The sequence below is a fragment of the Aythya fuligula genome, chromosome 1 (assembly GCF_009819795.1).
Source record: "Aythya fuligula isolate bAytFul2 chromosome 1, bAytFul2.pri, whole genome shotgun sequence".
In the NCBI taxonomy this organism is placed as follows: Eukaryota; Metazoa; Chordata; class Aves; order Anseriformes; family Anatidae; genus Aythya; species Aythya fuligula.
Window position 1 is genome coordinate 82296718 of NC_045559.1, and position 16140 is coordinate 82312857.

At 39.3% G+C, this 16140-nt stretch overlaps 1 protein-coding gene across 1 annotated transcript in view; it reads left to right on the forward strand.

Annotated features, from left to right (window-relative positions):
• Positions 1–16140, forward strand: part of CLCN1 (chloride voltage-gated channel 1) — a 63489-nt gene that overhangs the window by 43721 nt on the left and 3628 nt on the right. Inside the window, exons 9-21 of the mRNA XM_032190247.1 lie at positions 239–323; positions 4541–4642; positions 5788–5872; positions 6293–6442; positions 8840–8909; positions 10551–10661; positions 10795–11008; positions 11700–11833; positions 12344–12570; positions 12687–12792; positions 14503–14585; positions 15318–15356; positions 16001–16105. Of these exons, the coding sequence (XP_032046138.1) occupies positions 239–323; positions 4541–4642; positions 5788–5872; positions 6293–6442; positions 8840–8909; positions 10551–10661; positions 10795–11008; positions 11700–11833; positions 12344–12570; positions 12687–12792; positions 14503–14585; positions 15318–15356; positions 16001–16105 (1511 nt within the window). The remainder of the gene's footprint in view (positions 1–238; positions 324–4540; positions 4643–5787; positions 5873–6292; positions 6443–8839; positions 8910–10550; positions 10662–10794; positions 11009–11699; positions 11834–12343; positions 12571–12686; positions 12793–14502; positions 14586–15317; positions 15357–16000; positions 16106–16140) is intronic.

A 16140-nucleotide genomic window follows, 5' to 3' on the forward strand; every position in this document is an offset into this window, starting at 1 on the left:
TCTGAAAACAAATCTATACCATCAAGAGTGCTACAGAGTGCTACAGTTGCAAGTGTTTAAAAATAGAGACTAACAAAATCAGAGCAGTCTGTATATCTGTAATATTGTATATAATGTCATGAAACCATACAAGGGCACATATACAACTAGTTCTCCTGTCTCTACTCCCAGTTTTCATGGTATTTAACTTTTCACATCATTGTTCCCTTTCCTTTTCTACCTCTTTCTTCTCACACAGTTACCATCACAGCCCTGTTCAGAACTAACTTTCGCATGGATTTTCCCTTTGATCTGCAAGAGCTGCCAGCATTTGCTGTAATAGGGTAAGTTCCCAAAGGATTTCAAGTAAGCTCTGATAGGAATTCTTTTGCATAACAGAATAACTGCTCTTTCATTTTCACTGAAAAGACCTCTTCTTGCTGGGATTCTTCCTTCAGCAATGGTGGCCATGTAGCACAATAGGTAAGGAATGAAACATGGATATTACCCACATTACATTTTGTTCCCATGTATCTTTATCAAAAATTAAGTTCCACAGGAAATAAAATTAAAGATTAAAATAAAAGAGGAAGTCTAATTTGGTCTACGGTATAAATGTGTATAAAAATGAGTATATATATCATGGGTATAAATTTACTGAATGGCCCTCTAGCCATTTTGAGGGCATGGCCAAATGACCTGATCCAAGTATGGCCTTTTCACTTGACAGTTATCTTCTTGAGCTTGAGCTTATGGGTCCAGACCTTGATGAGATGAAGCCAGGAGTTGGACTTGATGATCCTTATGTGTCCCTTCCAACCCAGGATATTCTATGATTCTATGATTCTAAGTCTATTTGTGAAGAAACAAAACAGCAACTTAGGTTTCTGCAATCTCCAAGCAGAAATACTATGAGAGCCTGTGTCGGCGAATAAAAGGAATTGCTTGAAATGTCAAGAATAATTTGCATCTTTATTTTCTACCTTTTGGGAACAGCTCTGCCAAGGTCAAAACTTGCTTAGTTTTGAAACCAAGGTCTAGACTTCTTTAGTTTTGATATCTAGAAAGTTATATTTAGTTTGTTAAGACCTGGTCAGTTAGTACATGCCAATGGAATGCTCTGAAAGCATACAGGAAAAACAGAGAAGAAAAAAACTCAGAGAATATAGGGGGGAATGGGACAAAACATTTATCCAGGGAGTTTCCTTTCTACAAGATCAGAAATGGTATCCTTTCCAAGAGAAGTTGGTACACTTGATATGCTGACAAAGATAGCTTAACTGTAATCGGATCCAGTGATAACAGATAAATTGTTAAGATCAGCCATTCAGTTTTTGGTGGTGGTGGTTTGGTTTGCTTTGCTTTGCTTTGTTTGTTTGTTTTTGGTGGTGGTGGTGGTATTTGTTTGTTTTTTGCAGTACTGCACACAGGCTATGAAAGGTGTATGAGATGGTTGTGAAATGCTTTCAAATATCTAGGTGTCCAATGTGCTATTAAAAACAAAGAGAGAAAGAGAGACACTTGTACAGTCTTGGATGAAGTCCTGATGCCAACTTGGAATGTTCTAAATTCTCTTAACATTCATTCTCAAAGTCGAGCTCCCTTTCTATTCAACATACTTCTTCACTTTCAAGTAGCACACACACACACACACACACAAAAAAAAAAAAAAAAAAAAAAAGAGGCAGACTAAGCACTATAAAAAGGTAGATCTTGTTCTTCTGTTCTTCTGTGTCAGCAAATGTTGATAAGTTGCAAAATGCATGCAGAAGGAGCACCTCTATTTTATTGACAAATTGATAGCCAGGAATGGAGTAATGTACTTTTTAAAATAGTGTATTATAAAGAAACTCAATTCACTCTGCAGTTGCAGAAGGCATATTTTAACAGGAATGCTAGATAGTGCAGGCTTGAACTATTTGAGAAGCTCATTAAACAAATGTTTTCCTGTGAGCAGTTTTATATTTAGTTTTAGCTTGTTCCTATGCAATTTCAAGTAACCAAGCAGGAATTCTTCAAAATACAATTATTATTTTTTATATAAGCTAAAATCATCTTTGAATGAGATTTAGTAAAAAACTGCAGGCCATAAAACAATGAAAAATTCCATTCATTTTTAAAATGAATAGAATGAATATGTTACTTGTGTGTCAGTATTCTGTGGCTTAATTATTTGCCACATAAAATAACACTTCCTCTTACCAAATTTAAATGCACTCTTTTTTTTTTTTTTTTTACTTCACTGTTGAGTATTATGTCCTATTTACCCAGGTCTAATTAAATTAGAGTATAGGAATCATAGAATGCTATACATTTTTGGCTCTATTAGGATCAGGAACGTAGGCTTAAGGAATTAGGATCATAGGCACAAGAATCATACGATCACTGAATCATAGAATAACCCAGCTTGGAAGGGACCTTGAATCCCTCAAAGGGATCATCTGGTCCAACCTTCTGTGTGAAAACGGAGCCTAGGTGGGATTATTTAACACCCTGTCCACTTGCACCTTGAAAACCTTCACTGATGGGGATTCTACCATGTCCCTGAGGAGCCTGTTCCAGTGATTGATCTCACTGTAAAAAATTTCTTTCATATATCAAGATGAAGTCTATCTCACTGCAGCTTGTACTCATTGTCCCTTGTCTTCTCAATGTGTCTCCTGGTGAAGAGAGAACCTTTGTCCTCTTTGTAGCCAACCCTTAAATACTGAAATATAGTGATGAGATTCCACCACAGCCTTCTCTTCTCCAGGATGTAAAGACCTAACTCCTTGAGTTTTTTCTCATAAGGCAGGCTCTCCAGCCCTTTGATCACCTTCATTAATGATCTCAATGATGGGGTAGAGCGGACCAGCAGTAAATTCCTGGATGACACAAAAACTGGGGGGAGTGAATGATTCACCTAAGGGCCATGCAGCCACCCAGAGGGATCTCAACAGGCTGGAGAGGTGGACTGATAATAATTTCATGAAGTTCAATGAGGAAAAGTGCAGAGTGCATTACTCATCCAGGTCATTGATAAAGGTATGGAAAGGACTGGCCCCAATACTGAGCCCTGGGGTCACCACTAGTGACCAGCATCCAACTGGATTTATCTCCATTCACCAAGACTCTCTGGGCCCAGTCACTCTGCCAGTTTTTCATCCAACGAATCGAATACATGTCCAAGCCTTGAGCAGCCACCTTCTTCAGGAGAATGCTGTGTGAAATGGTGTCAAAAGCCTTACTGAAGTCTAGGTAGAGCACATCTACAGCCAATATACCTAAAGTAAGATCAGCCTTGGTAACAGTCCCTCTAATCCTGATCCAAAGAACTCAATAGAGTTCTAATAATAGAATAGACCAATTTCAAAAAAATTAAAGAATAGACCAATAGACCAAAAAATTTAAGAATAGACCAATTTCATGGTCTCCATAGCTTACCTCCATACACTCAAACATCTTTTACATAAAGTTCAACTTCGCCTCCTCTTCCCATCCTGTCTTTCCAAAGGATAGTGGCCATGCATAGTGGTCTTCCAGTCAAGTGAGTTTTCCCATCAAGTTTGTGTGATTCCTATAACATCATAAATCTCAGACTCAACATAGAACTCCAGTTCCTCTGTTTGTTGCCCAAAATATGTGCATTGGTATGCATGCTCTTGAGGTGGCTGGGCTTAGGTTTCTTGCCTATGGAGAGAATTGGTGTGCTCAATACCCTAGTAGTGGCACTCATCTGCCCTGTTGCATCTAAATGTCATGGTTTTGGACACCACCTCACCCCCATTCCCACCCCAACTCCTACTGTGTGTTACTTCTTATATTTGATGTAGGTGTACAATTTTGCTGAATCAGTCAAACTCCTTTTCTTTTTTACTATTTCCCATTCCAACCTGATGTTTAAGTTCTGACAATACATGTCTTCAATGAGCTGTTCTTTTCCAGGCCACACTAAAATCTATCAGTCTTTCTTTGTAGATCCTAATACTGTTCCTGTCATCCAAGTATTTGAACAGTTAAAATTAGAGACAGCCACAGAAACACAAGTACTAATCAGTTCTTTGTACATTCATTCTCACTTGAACTACTAAGAAACCCTCTATTCAACAAATTGTAGCTGAGATAAAAACATTACCACACTATATTGCCTACAGAGTCATGGTTTATTCACTGTTCTTCACTGATACAGCTGTTTGTATGTATTCGTGTGTATCTGTGTACATGTGCATCTGTACAAGGCATCTTTGGAAGCCTTTCTAGGCCACAGCATAGAAAAGGAAGGGAACAGCTAGAAATAAGTAGCAACCTTGCCATGTCTTGGAATTGGACATCACATCCTGACATGAGATTTCTCCATCTAAGAGGAAATTCGAGAGAAAAATCTCAGTATGTGACAAAGAAATCCAAAACCACCTCTCTCCTTTCATCAGGGAGTCAGTCTTCAAATGAGTTACTGCAGATTATGAAGTTAAAAGATGTCATAACAGATGAAGATGAAAAATATTTAAACTCAGTTTTTGGTTGGCTGTTTATTTGTTTTCTGTTGTTTGGTATGATTTTGTTTCATTTTTTTCCACTTTAGGATATGTTCTGGATTCCTTGGAGCATTTTTTGTTTATCTTAATCGTCAAGTGGTCCTATGCATCCGGCGTCATACAGCTCTAAGCCAGTTTCTCACCAAATAGTGAGTGCCTTTGAAGATGCTGTCTTTTAGAGACCAGATTTGGATACTCTACTGATATAGGATAGTAACAAATACTTTCTGGAAGCTAGTGGAACTATTTCAAATGTAAGATAGTAAAACTAAGAGAAACTGAATTTATATCACAGTAAGATATCTGCAAATATCAAAAGAAGATATTCTGATCTGGATTTTCTTCTAGATCAGCCCCAATAATTTCAAAGAGCATCTTGTTTGAAAAGGGATTCTGTAATATTTATTAAGATGACAAAGAAAACTACTGATTGGACAGGAAATGTCCAATCAATCAGAAAATCAATAATTGTGTTTCTTAAGAGGCACTGTTTTTTGTGTTTGTTTGTTTGTTTGTTTTTAATCTTTTTCTTTTTGCAAAAGAAAGAGTTAACATTTATATTTTAAGAAACTTAACTGAAATATAACTGCATCTTTAAAATCTGAAATACTTTTAAAATCAAAATGTAGACAATGTAAAGAATGTACTACAGTATTGCAATCACTGCATACTTAATAAACAGAAGGAGAAAATGATAGCAACTGAAAGGTGTGAATTGCAATATGGAAGATAAATACAAAATGAAATAAAGCACTTAGCAGCAAAGGCCTTACAGAGACTTCCCAAAAAGTGTGTTGGTCAGGAATTCAAAGGAAAGTAAAGCACTATTTTCCCATAAGAATTAATATAACAAAGGATTCATGCCAAAATGTATGGGGGGAAGGGGAAACATATTTAAACACACTAGGACAGGATATATTGCATGAGGGATGAATAAGCAAAGCTGAATCAGGACACAACTGGAGAAGAGGCTGACTTTTGATAATGGGTCACCACACAATTGTAAAAACACATCACCACTGTACATTCAACGCTATGCATTTTGTACATCCCTCCCTTATTCCCCTTAACAATAATCCCGATGGGAAAAATGGCTTTGCTGTCAGTTGAACTCTCTATGAATGATGATGATCAGTGGAGCAGGGCATTAAATTGTCAGTTACGCAATTCCAAAGTAATGGATACAAATGCGAGAGAGAGTTTTCATGGGAATAGCATTTATAATCCTGAAGTGATACTGCTACAAGAAAAAAAATGTGACATTATATTTTAACAGACTTTTCTTTCTTTCCAGCCGCCTCATATACCCTGGGGTTATATCCTTCCTTATAGCAACTGTGACCTTTCCTCCAGGGTTTGGACAGTTCATGGCAGGAGAGGTGAGAGTGGGAAGTATATTTTCACTTCTGTGTAATTCTGTAGAGCAGTGTCCCCTTCCCCTATGCCCCAATAACCTTACATCCTGGAAAGGGGAAGAAAAACTTGGGAGAACTTCGGACTGAAGAGGGACTGTACTCTGAGACTTGTGATCTCTGCTATCCCCTTTGTATAAAACTTGCAAAAGGTCCACTCTTCTAAGCAAGTAATTAGAAAGATGTTACCCCATGTGCAGAATTAGTTATCCTTTCACCAGTTCCAGTCACTCTTCTCTTCCTGAAGATTAAAAATGTGAATTAAGTCTCATAATCATGAATTACTGAAGTAAACATCTCCACTTTCTTGGAACAGAGGTAGAATATTTATTCTGTCTAATCTCACAGTTTATCCCTGTTTTTTTTGTGTTTTTTTTTGCTCTCTAGTTGATGCCACGGGAAGCCATCAGCTCTCTCTTTGATAACTATACCTGGGCAAAACACACAGGAGACCCACAGATCCTAGGTAAATCTGCTGCCTGGATCCACCCCAAAGTCAGTGTCTTCATCATCATCCTGCTTTTCTTTCTCATGAAGGTAAGGAAATCTAGCTCACTAAGCCTTTTCCAGTCAGAGTGAGTGTTCCTTGTAATTTGTAAAATTATGTTATCTGACAATGGGGAGCTGCTTGGCATTGAATGAAACACTGCAACTGAAATGGGGTCTTCTTACACTTTTGATATGATGTTTGCCCACCATGAGTGCAAAATTAACAGTGTCATTAGGGAATAATTTCCTGGCCTTACTACACTTACCTCCTTGACTGCTCCCTAGTTTATCATCCTCAAGCATCCTGCTGAATGAGTTTCAGGAGCCACTGTGTAGTGGCTGGCCATGAAAGACTACATCAGGACAAGTCTCACAAGATTTGGTAAAACAAGTAATTGAGTAAAAAATATTCTCAGATAATTTATATTTGGCCTAAATAAAGTGTGATACTGTCTACTTCATATTCCTGACTCCAGACAGGAGACAAAAATTATCTATATGTGAATGAGGCTCAAGGATTTGTTAATAGTACTGTAGCATAGTGGAGAAATGTAGCTGAGACCTGCTTTGCTCAATTCTAGGAAAGCAGCAGCAGATTCAATGTTCTGACCTAACATTGCCCATAGAAATTGCATTTGTTCAGACTTTGAAAGGATTAACTGTGTAACAGATACATCACAGAGCAAGAGAAGAGATTTGAAAGTAGTCATTATATTCCAAAATCCAAGTAATTATATTCCAAATCCTGGAAAAAAAAGAAAAAAAAAAAAAAAAAAGAGGTTTTCCAGGCCAGTGTGTGTGTGTGTGTAAAAATATCATAGAAATGCTGATTTTTCTTAAGAACAAAAAGAGCTGATGCCACCTTGAAGTATCAGTTGAATATTTCAGTAGATCAGAAATGGGCATTAATGTTTGTCAAAACTGATTCCATCTAAAGTAAAACACTGTATCAAATTTCTGACAGGCAACTGAGGGTTCTGCTTCTGTTGTAATTCTGATTATGGTGTACCAAACAGATAAGGTCTCATTTACTTGAATAAAAGAAGGATGGACTATGTGGTATATCTATCCTGAGTCCCATTTAGGCTGTTGCCTCCAGAAGAAGACTGTATGTGCTGGTCTAAGACAGCATTTGGATCAGCCTCAGCACTAACTGTCAGCCAAGAAAGCAAACCACATTTTAGGGTGCATTTGACACAGCATGGCCAGCCAGTCAAAAGAAGTGATTGATATTTAGCATTGGTGTGGCCTCACCTTGAATATTGTGTACAGTACCGGGCTCCACAATGTAAAAATGATTTTAAGTTACTTAAATACATGCAGAGGAGGGCAACCAACTGGTAAAAGGGCTGGATGTCATGTCCTATGCTGAGGACTCTTGGTTTGTCTAGTTTGGAGAAAAGGAGGATAAGAGGTGACCTCATTGCTCTGTGCAACTTCCTGAGGAGCGGAAGTAGAGGGGGAAGCTGTTGGTCTCTTCTCCCTGATAACAGATGATAGAACATAAGGAAACCACACAAAGCTGCACCAGAGGAGGTTTGGACTGGATATTAGGAAAAATTTCGTTACCGTGAGGTTGTTCAAACACTGGAACAGGCTTCCTAGTGAGGTATTTGATACCCCATGCCTGTCAGAGTTTAAGAGGCATCTGGATAATGCCTTTAACATGCTTTAAATTTTGGTTAGTCCTGAGACTATTCAGGCAGTTGGACTCAATTTTATAGGACCCTTCCAAATAAACTATTCTATTCTATCCAGACAGATTTTCATTGTTTTGCCCAACATAGTGAAAGGACAAGAGGCAACAGCACAAGCTATAAAAAGGGAAACATATGGCAGGTTGACTTCAGGAAAAAAATCTCCCTTTAGTGTGAGTCAGGAGTGACACAACTGCTCAGAAAAGCTGGGGAATCTCCATCATTCAAAATGGTCAGAATTCAATTGGACAAGGTCCTGAGAAAACTGATCTAACTTAGGATTTAGCCCTTCTGGAAGCAGGGAGTTGAGTGAGAGACCTCTAAAGTTCCCTCACACTGAAAATTTTCTGAGTCTGTGAAATGTGGACAACCTTGTTCTATAAAATAAAATGTATTTATTTATTATAAAACATCAAAACAAAAACAAACAAACAAAACCAAGCAGTAGGAAATCTCACCTTCAAAGGTCCATGGCAAAGGAATTCTCATGTTCATTCTCCTGGTGATTTGCCTTCCCTGTCACCATAGCAGTACCCAGAGGTCTTTTACATCAGTTTTGGTGTGTTGTCAGAGTTCTTCCAGCTACCCTTCACACCTCACAGACCCTTTACCTTTCACTTCCTGGCTAAACTGCCACATCCCCCAGAATGTGTCTCCTTATGGATTCACCAGCTTGGCAGTAGAGTGGGATTGCTGAAAATGCTATTGCTGCTCGCTAACAACTGCATCCTCTCTACCTCTCTTCTAGTTCTGGATGTCTGTCATTGCTACTACAATGCCAATCCCCTGTGGAGGCTTCATGCCTGTTTTTGTTCTGGGTGAGTTTGTGTTGTAGTGTATAGGTCTGATAGGTGAAAAGGATGAGAGAGATACTGCAGAGGTACCTGGCAGATTTCTTTTAGGGGATGAGGAGTCTACTTATCACTGCCTATGATAAGCTCAGTTAGTAGTTCATATACCAGTCTCTGAGCCTCTGCTGAAGGGGTCCTTTCCCATGCCCTCAAATCCAAATGCTGAGGAGGACTTTCCTGTCCTTTTACATAAGGGAAACCAAGCTGTGGAAAGGCATGCTGTATCATGGCCTTCTCATTTCTCTGCCTTTCTACCTACGAAGAAACTTTCATAGTACAATTAGTAATAGTTGCTCCTTTTGCTCCTGAAGCCCAGTGAGAAGAGACAACCTCAAAATTAGTACCTGCAATACCACATAATCCTTTTTATCTTTCTTCTGACTGGAGTATGGTGACATGGTGACGTATGGGGGTTTGTTGTTTTTTAACAGTTTTTAATTCCAAGACAAAAAAAAAAAAAAAAAGAAAGAAAAAAAAAAAAAAGACTAAGAAACACAAACTCATAATGATCAGCATTAATATTCATAGCTATTAAATGAAATGAACTATGTTAACAGCCTCTGGGTTCCTGAAGGCAACAACTGAACCTGTCAGTAGCATGCCCTTGCAGTAATAAAGGCTAACAACAAGTAAGAGTTTACTAGGAAAAGTCCAGAGAGCAAGACAAAGAAAATGTTTTTTTCCCAGCAATCAGTATTTTTGGGACAATTCTGGAATATTATGTTATTTTGTGTCCACTTATGCAGGAAATTTTGATGAAGTGCAGTGAGTCTAGTGTAGGGCCACTGAGATTGCTGAGGAGCTGGAGCACAAAATGAAGGACAGTGTGAAGAAATTGTGCTTAATCAACGTGTAGAAGAGAAGGCCAAGATGAAGTCTGACTCTAGGTTTCACCATCTAATTCACCATCTAATGCAGCAAGGTATACAGAGGATAGAAATACACTTCTCAGAGGCACATAGTAAACAGGAGGTAAAAGGCACAAGTAATAAGGGAAATTCTAAGAGGCATAGGGAGAAAAAGAATGTTTCCCTGGTTAAGGTTTCCAGAAAGAGGATGGGGAATCACCATCCTTAGAGGCTTTTAAAGCTGGTCTGGCCAATGTCCTGGGTGACCTGTTACCACTTTTAAATTAGCCCTGTTTTGAGCAGGGATCAGATCAAAGACCTCCAGAGGTCCCTTCCCACTTAAACCTTTCTGTAACCTATTATTTTAGTGTTTAGACATTCATAGAATGAGTATATGAAGATCCCCAACTGTGATCTTAACTGACACGACACAAAATACACCACCTTTTAAAAAATCTTTCCTCCTGGCAGGGAATCACAAATACCATCACACTTGATGTGTCTACAGAAAAATGAGGGTTCAACTGTATTTACTTATCTTAGTATTTTTTTTTCCCCTTGGAGTTTATGAGGAGTTTATGGAGTTTAAATTCCATATTTTGTAACAGAAAGCTACTCTTTAATCCCTGGTGTCATTTTAATGTAAGTTTTTATTTTGTTTCTGTTAGAAAGTACTCCAGTGCTTGCCCAGCATCTCTGCATAGCACAGACTGGGTGTTCCTTATATGTTAATTCCATAATTGCTGGTGATATTTTCCAGGTGCTGCATTTGGACGTCTTATAGGGGAAATCATGGCATCACTCTTTCCTGATGGGATCCTCTTTGATGGTATTGTTTATAAAATCTTACCTGGAGGGTATGCTGTCATTGGTGAGTCTTTATGTCTTTCTCTTTCTTCACCTGGTCTCATCTCTGTGTCTTTTCTGGCTGACTTGATATTCTGTTTCTATATGACAGTCTTTCCTCTTCTCTCCCACTTTCTTTTCTACCCTACATGGGAAAGGTGCAGCAGCTCTGACGGGAGCAGTCAGCCACACTGTCTCCACTGCTGTGATCTGCTTTGAACTGACAGGTCAAATTTCTCACATCCTGCCCATGATGGTAGCTGTCATTCTTGCCAACATGGTGGCCCAGAGTCTGCAACCCAGCCTCTATGACAGCATCATCCAGGTGAAGAAGTTGCCTTACCTGCCAGACCTGGGCTGGAATCATATAAGGTATAGTAGAAAAACTGAGGTGGATGTAGGGAGTGGTAAAGAAGTAAAACAAAACAGTGAGATCATGGCAGAAGAAAAGGTCATGAAAAGGAGACAGAGAGATTGAGCTACAAAGCAAATAAAAAAGCAGAATAGACCTGAGGTGAGGAGAAAAAAGAAAAAAAAGGTGTAGTAAAAGTAAGGTTCATACACAGAAATGGAGAAAAGTTCTTTTTTCACAGAAAGCACAGGTTTGAATAATCTGCAATACTACTGAATTTCTGTAGATATTACCAAATTGCGTCAGTTTGGAAGTTTTGGTGTTTGGGATACTTTTCTCCAAAAATGTTTTAAGTATTTTATTTAGATGTTTAGCTTAAAACAAAGTTCAGTTATTCACATACATGTTTCTCTATATGGTATATATAATATACATAGGTATGTATATATAAAACATATATGTATGTGCATAGAAAGGCATGTAATTTTATCATGGGGAGTAATGGAGTGAAATACAACTGTAATGAAAATCTAGTTAATGTATTGATCCTGTTGCAAAGTCCTCCTTGGTTACTCTTACAGAATAATATTTAGCAACTGTATAGGGAACACTTTTTAAAGAAGTCATCATTTTATGTGTTTCTTTGAGGAATTTATCTGCTAGACATTTTTAATACGCTAACTCTTAACTTTGTTGTCCATAAATTCACAGCAAATACAATGTCTTTGTTGAAGATATTATGGTCCAAGATGTGAAGTTTGTCTCCTCCAACTGTAAATACCGAGACTTGCAAACTCTGCTCCAAAGCACCACTGTTAAGACTTTGCCTTTGGTGGACTCACCAGGTCAGCAAAGTGGAGAAACTAGTCCTTCCTGAACACTGTCTCAACTCAGAATCAAAGAAACTAGCTCTCAAATTATACACTTTGAAGAAGATAGTGTGACCTACTACATAAAAAAAAAAAATAATAATAATAATCCTAAATATCTTCCACTATGTATCATGTATGACAGAAGGTTGTTTCAGCTTTGTCAGCAAGGGAGGCTGGAGTGTGGGGAGTGAAGAAGATATAGCAGGTAAAAGAGGTGTAGGGGAACTTTGACAATGGGGAGGGATCTTGTATAAGTAAAGAGCCTGATGTGGTGCTGAGAAGTAGCATAGCTTGATGGTTAGCCTCCCAGAGCCTCACAGCATACTAGCAGCAATTAACAGGGCTGGTCAATGCCTCCTTTATAGCTCGTGATAGTGCTAGTCAGAGCACTCTGAAAAGGTTGGAAGGAGGAAGGGGCAGCATGTAGCATGAGACATTCAAAACCTTGAGGGGGTTTAACTGTTTCTCTATTCTGTTATGCAGAGACCATGATCCTACTGGGGTCTGTGGAGCGCTCTGAACTGCAGGCACTCCTCCAGAGACATATCAGCCCAGAACGGCGACGGTGCCTCAACAGAGAAATGCAGCAGAAGCTAGCTGAGGCACCTTACAATGGACACAGTAAGGGGTCAGGGGCAACCCTGCCAAAGCTGAAGCATGAGTCTTTTGCTTATGTTGATGAGGATGAGGATACAGATGAGAAGGCAGAGGTGAGGGAAAAGAGAAGAGACTTGATAAAGACTGCTTAAGAAGCAGCAAGGCATTTGGAGAGACGGAGAAAGAAATGACATAGGGTGGATCTAATTTTCTCTCCTTTCAATAACAGCTGCCCCCGCCACCAACTCCCACTTGTAGTTACCCAGAGGAGCCCAACGGCCCAACAAGTCCTGTTAAACAAACACACGAAATTTTGGAGCCACAGCAACCCCCAGGTATGGTAACTTCTGGCATGCCCCAGCCATATGTCAGTTAGATTATGGAAACTTTAAAGCTTGCTGTGTGTAGGTGTCTGTGCAAGGTGCTGGCTTCCCAGACACTGAGAGAAGGAATTGGTCTTTCAGCTTTCTTTATTTTTCATATATTAAAGGCACTTTGTTAATGTACCTCACCGTCAGTGTAACATACCTGAAATTATCTTCTGTTTGTGATCCCCCAGAGAGCATGGCAAAAGTAGGTCCACTCAGGCTGCTCTCTCCCTGTCAGTATTCCCAACTCCATCATTTGCCATAACATATCCTTTGACTTTTTCTGAAGGTTCTGCATGGAAGGGTCCCATCTCTTCACCCTGTGAATTAATCTTCCTGGGAAAAGAAGCCTGAGAGCTAACCAGATGTACTTATTTTTGGAGTTGCTCACCCATCTCCAAAACTGAACAACTCCTCCCTTGGATGCACATCTCTTTGTTTCAGCTACATTAATTTGATGGACAAATACTGATGTATTGTGTTCTTTTTGTGCTGCTCTACCTTTATGACCTATGTTTCCAAGACTGTACTCATATCTCATTTATGATTCCTATATCATGTACATTTGATACAGGATGGTGTTGTTTTTTTTTTTTTTTTTTTTTAATTTGTGTTTGTTTGTTTGTTTGTTTTCCTTTATGTGTCTTGAAATATGCAGACAGTGAGTAAGCACAGCGGTGTAGCCAAATCTTGAGAACAAATACAGAGAATAGTGCTCTGGCTCATGCTTTTAGACACCTAAAGGTTAACATATAATGTACCATATAGCACATTCTGGATTCTTAACACCACTCATGTATGACCAAACTTTTAAGGCACAGAAAAATCTGTATTATGCTACCATGGCAGTAGAGTGGTGGAACAGCCATTCACCCTCCTGACCAAATCATAAAGATAATCACATCAAAACAAGGACATTGTGTGAGACACTTTAAGTGAAGCTAGTGCTGAGGGATCAAGGAGTGACGAGAGGAAAAGTAGCAAGGGGTGACTTCAAAAGGCTTTCCCTACCATCATTTTTAGTTTGGCTCAGAACTGTTATTTTTTCTGACTGATTTTCCTCCACAATCTTGTTCACTTCACAATAGCACCAAACCCTATCTTCTTCCCTTTTCTAATTCCTGACTGCCCTTCCTAAGAGAATAGTTCTGCAGTCATTTTCATTTCAGCCATTACACTGTTAGCCCAGTGCACACTTCTCACCCTTTTGTACCTGTCACGTTCTGTCCTTTTGACATGTTTTGTCTTTGAAATAATTTTCAAATTTCCTTTTCATACTCATCCTCTGAATCACATTTTCCTTATAGATTGCAGAAACCTCTACTCACAGCAGTTTCTCCCTTGTATCACATTGTTTACTGTCCTGGTAGTCTTGCTTCTGTTTCTTCCTCAGGGTCACTGATCTATGACTATCATCCACAAGGGCTATTTTGTAAATGGTTTCTTTCCTCTCCTTGAGGAAAAGATATTGCATGGAAATGTTTATTCTGGCATGTCCTAGCCACCGTTTTACAAACTGAATGCTAGACTGTGGCTGGCTGAACCCTGTCATTCACAGTTAACATGTCCTTCATACTATTTCCCAGCCTGCCTTGGGCAAGGAGATGGGCATGGTGCTTTGTATTTTTGTCTCTCATTCATTCTTGTCTCTTATCCACATTTGTTTTTATCCTTCAGGCAATTTCTGGAATTTGAGGCAACTGATCCAGCAGCTCTTGTGCCCTTTCAACCGTCCACTTGAAAGAGAGAGTGATGTCCAGGTTAGGGATACAGAAAGCCTAGCAATACCCTGAAGAGAGAAGGGATGTAATAGGAAGAGAACTCTCTACACAGAGCCATTCAGAATCTGGCCAAAGAGCGTACATACTTATGGTCCTGAATTCTAACAGTGTCAGTGGGGAGCTCCCTCCAAGAAGAAAGGATGTAATTACTGTAAAAGAGTGTGCATCTTGCTAATGAGCCATTTGTGCTCAGGTGTCAAGGCTACCATCATGACTGAGACTGGGCATCTTTTTCCAAGTAATCATAATTTGGCTAACCTGGAACAAAGTGCAATTCTAGTCCATTTGGCAAACAGTTTTAGGTATTTAAAAGTGAAAAGATGCTTTTGTCTTGTGCCATGTTAGATGCCCTTATGTATTTGAAATGTCTGTACAGGGTTGGTAGATATCATATAGAGCCTATGGGAGACCCATCCTCTCTAGGGCAGTAGTTGGAACCCATGTGGAATGTCTGAGAGCATCTAAAGCAGTATTACATGACCATGTTTAGGCACCTGAATTGCTCCACCAGTGTTCTTTGGCAAGGGAAGAAGAGCAAGTATAGAGTGCACCTTTTAATATACCAGTATGAAGAAAACCTAATAACTTAGTAAGTCATTATTTGGAATAAAAAGGGGACCACAATGGGTAAGGAGACTGTGTACATCTTTTCCTTCTGTACCCTGTGAAACTGTGTACTTCATCTATCCTGACCAGCGTTTTCTCCTACAGGAGCCAGTGGAAGTCATTGATACAATGACACCAGAAGAGGTAAGACTGGATGCTGAGTGGGATTGATGTCAAGTGAGTGCTCCTTTTGCCCATTCCTTATCATTTGCAATTCTTTCTTACAACATCAGCAATTACCACATAAAGCCAAAGATAAAGCCATTTTCTTCTTCTGAGACTTGTACACTGGGCAAGTCTCACACAATAAGAGATTGTTCTGCTAGATGTACTGAGTAAGGCTCCAAGTAATCTGATCTAGCTTTGAAGTCAACTCTGTTGTGAGCAGGGTGTTGGGCTAGAGACCTCCATATTTCCCTTCTCACTTAAATCTATGGGTCTTTGTTGTTCCTTTATTCTTTGCACAAAGGAAGTATTATGTTGTAATGATGAGGGAAATGTCAACTCAGAAAAGAAAGCTAAGATGTTCACTCTCTCTAAGTAGGAAAGAGCAAAACTTCACCTTCCAAGAAAACCTCAGAGGTACTGGAATTGGTCTATTCACATAGGGACTTGATACTGCCAAGGAAGGGGTGGGAAACATGAAAGGGGTAATATAATGGGCAAAACAGGTAAACAATCTACATGGAGTGGAGGAATGATTAACAGGTAAATGGACCTGGTTTGGATACATAACCAGCAACACTGCTAATTATTGTAAGAGTGATACTCTTTCTTTCTTGTGTCAGATAGATGCTTGGGAACAGGAGGAGCTGAATAAGGATGTATGCTTTGACTGCTGCCGCATAGACCCTTCCCCTTTCCAACTGGTGGAGAGAACTTCCCTGCACAAGGTGGGTGCAGAACTCTCTCTGAGGCATCGTCTGTT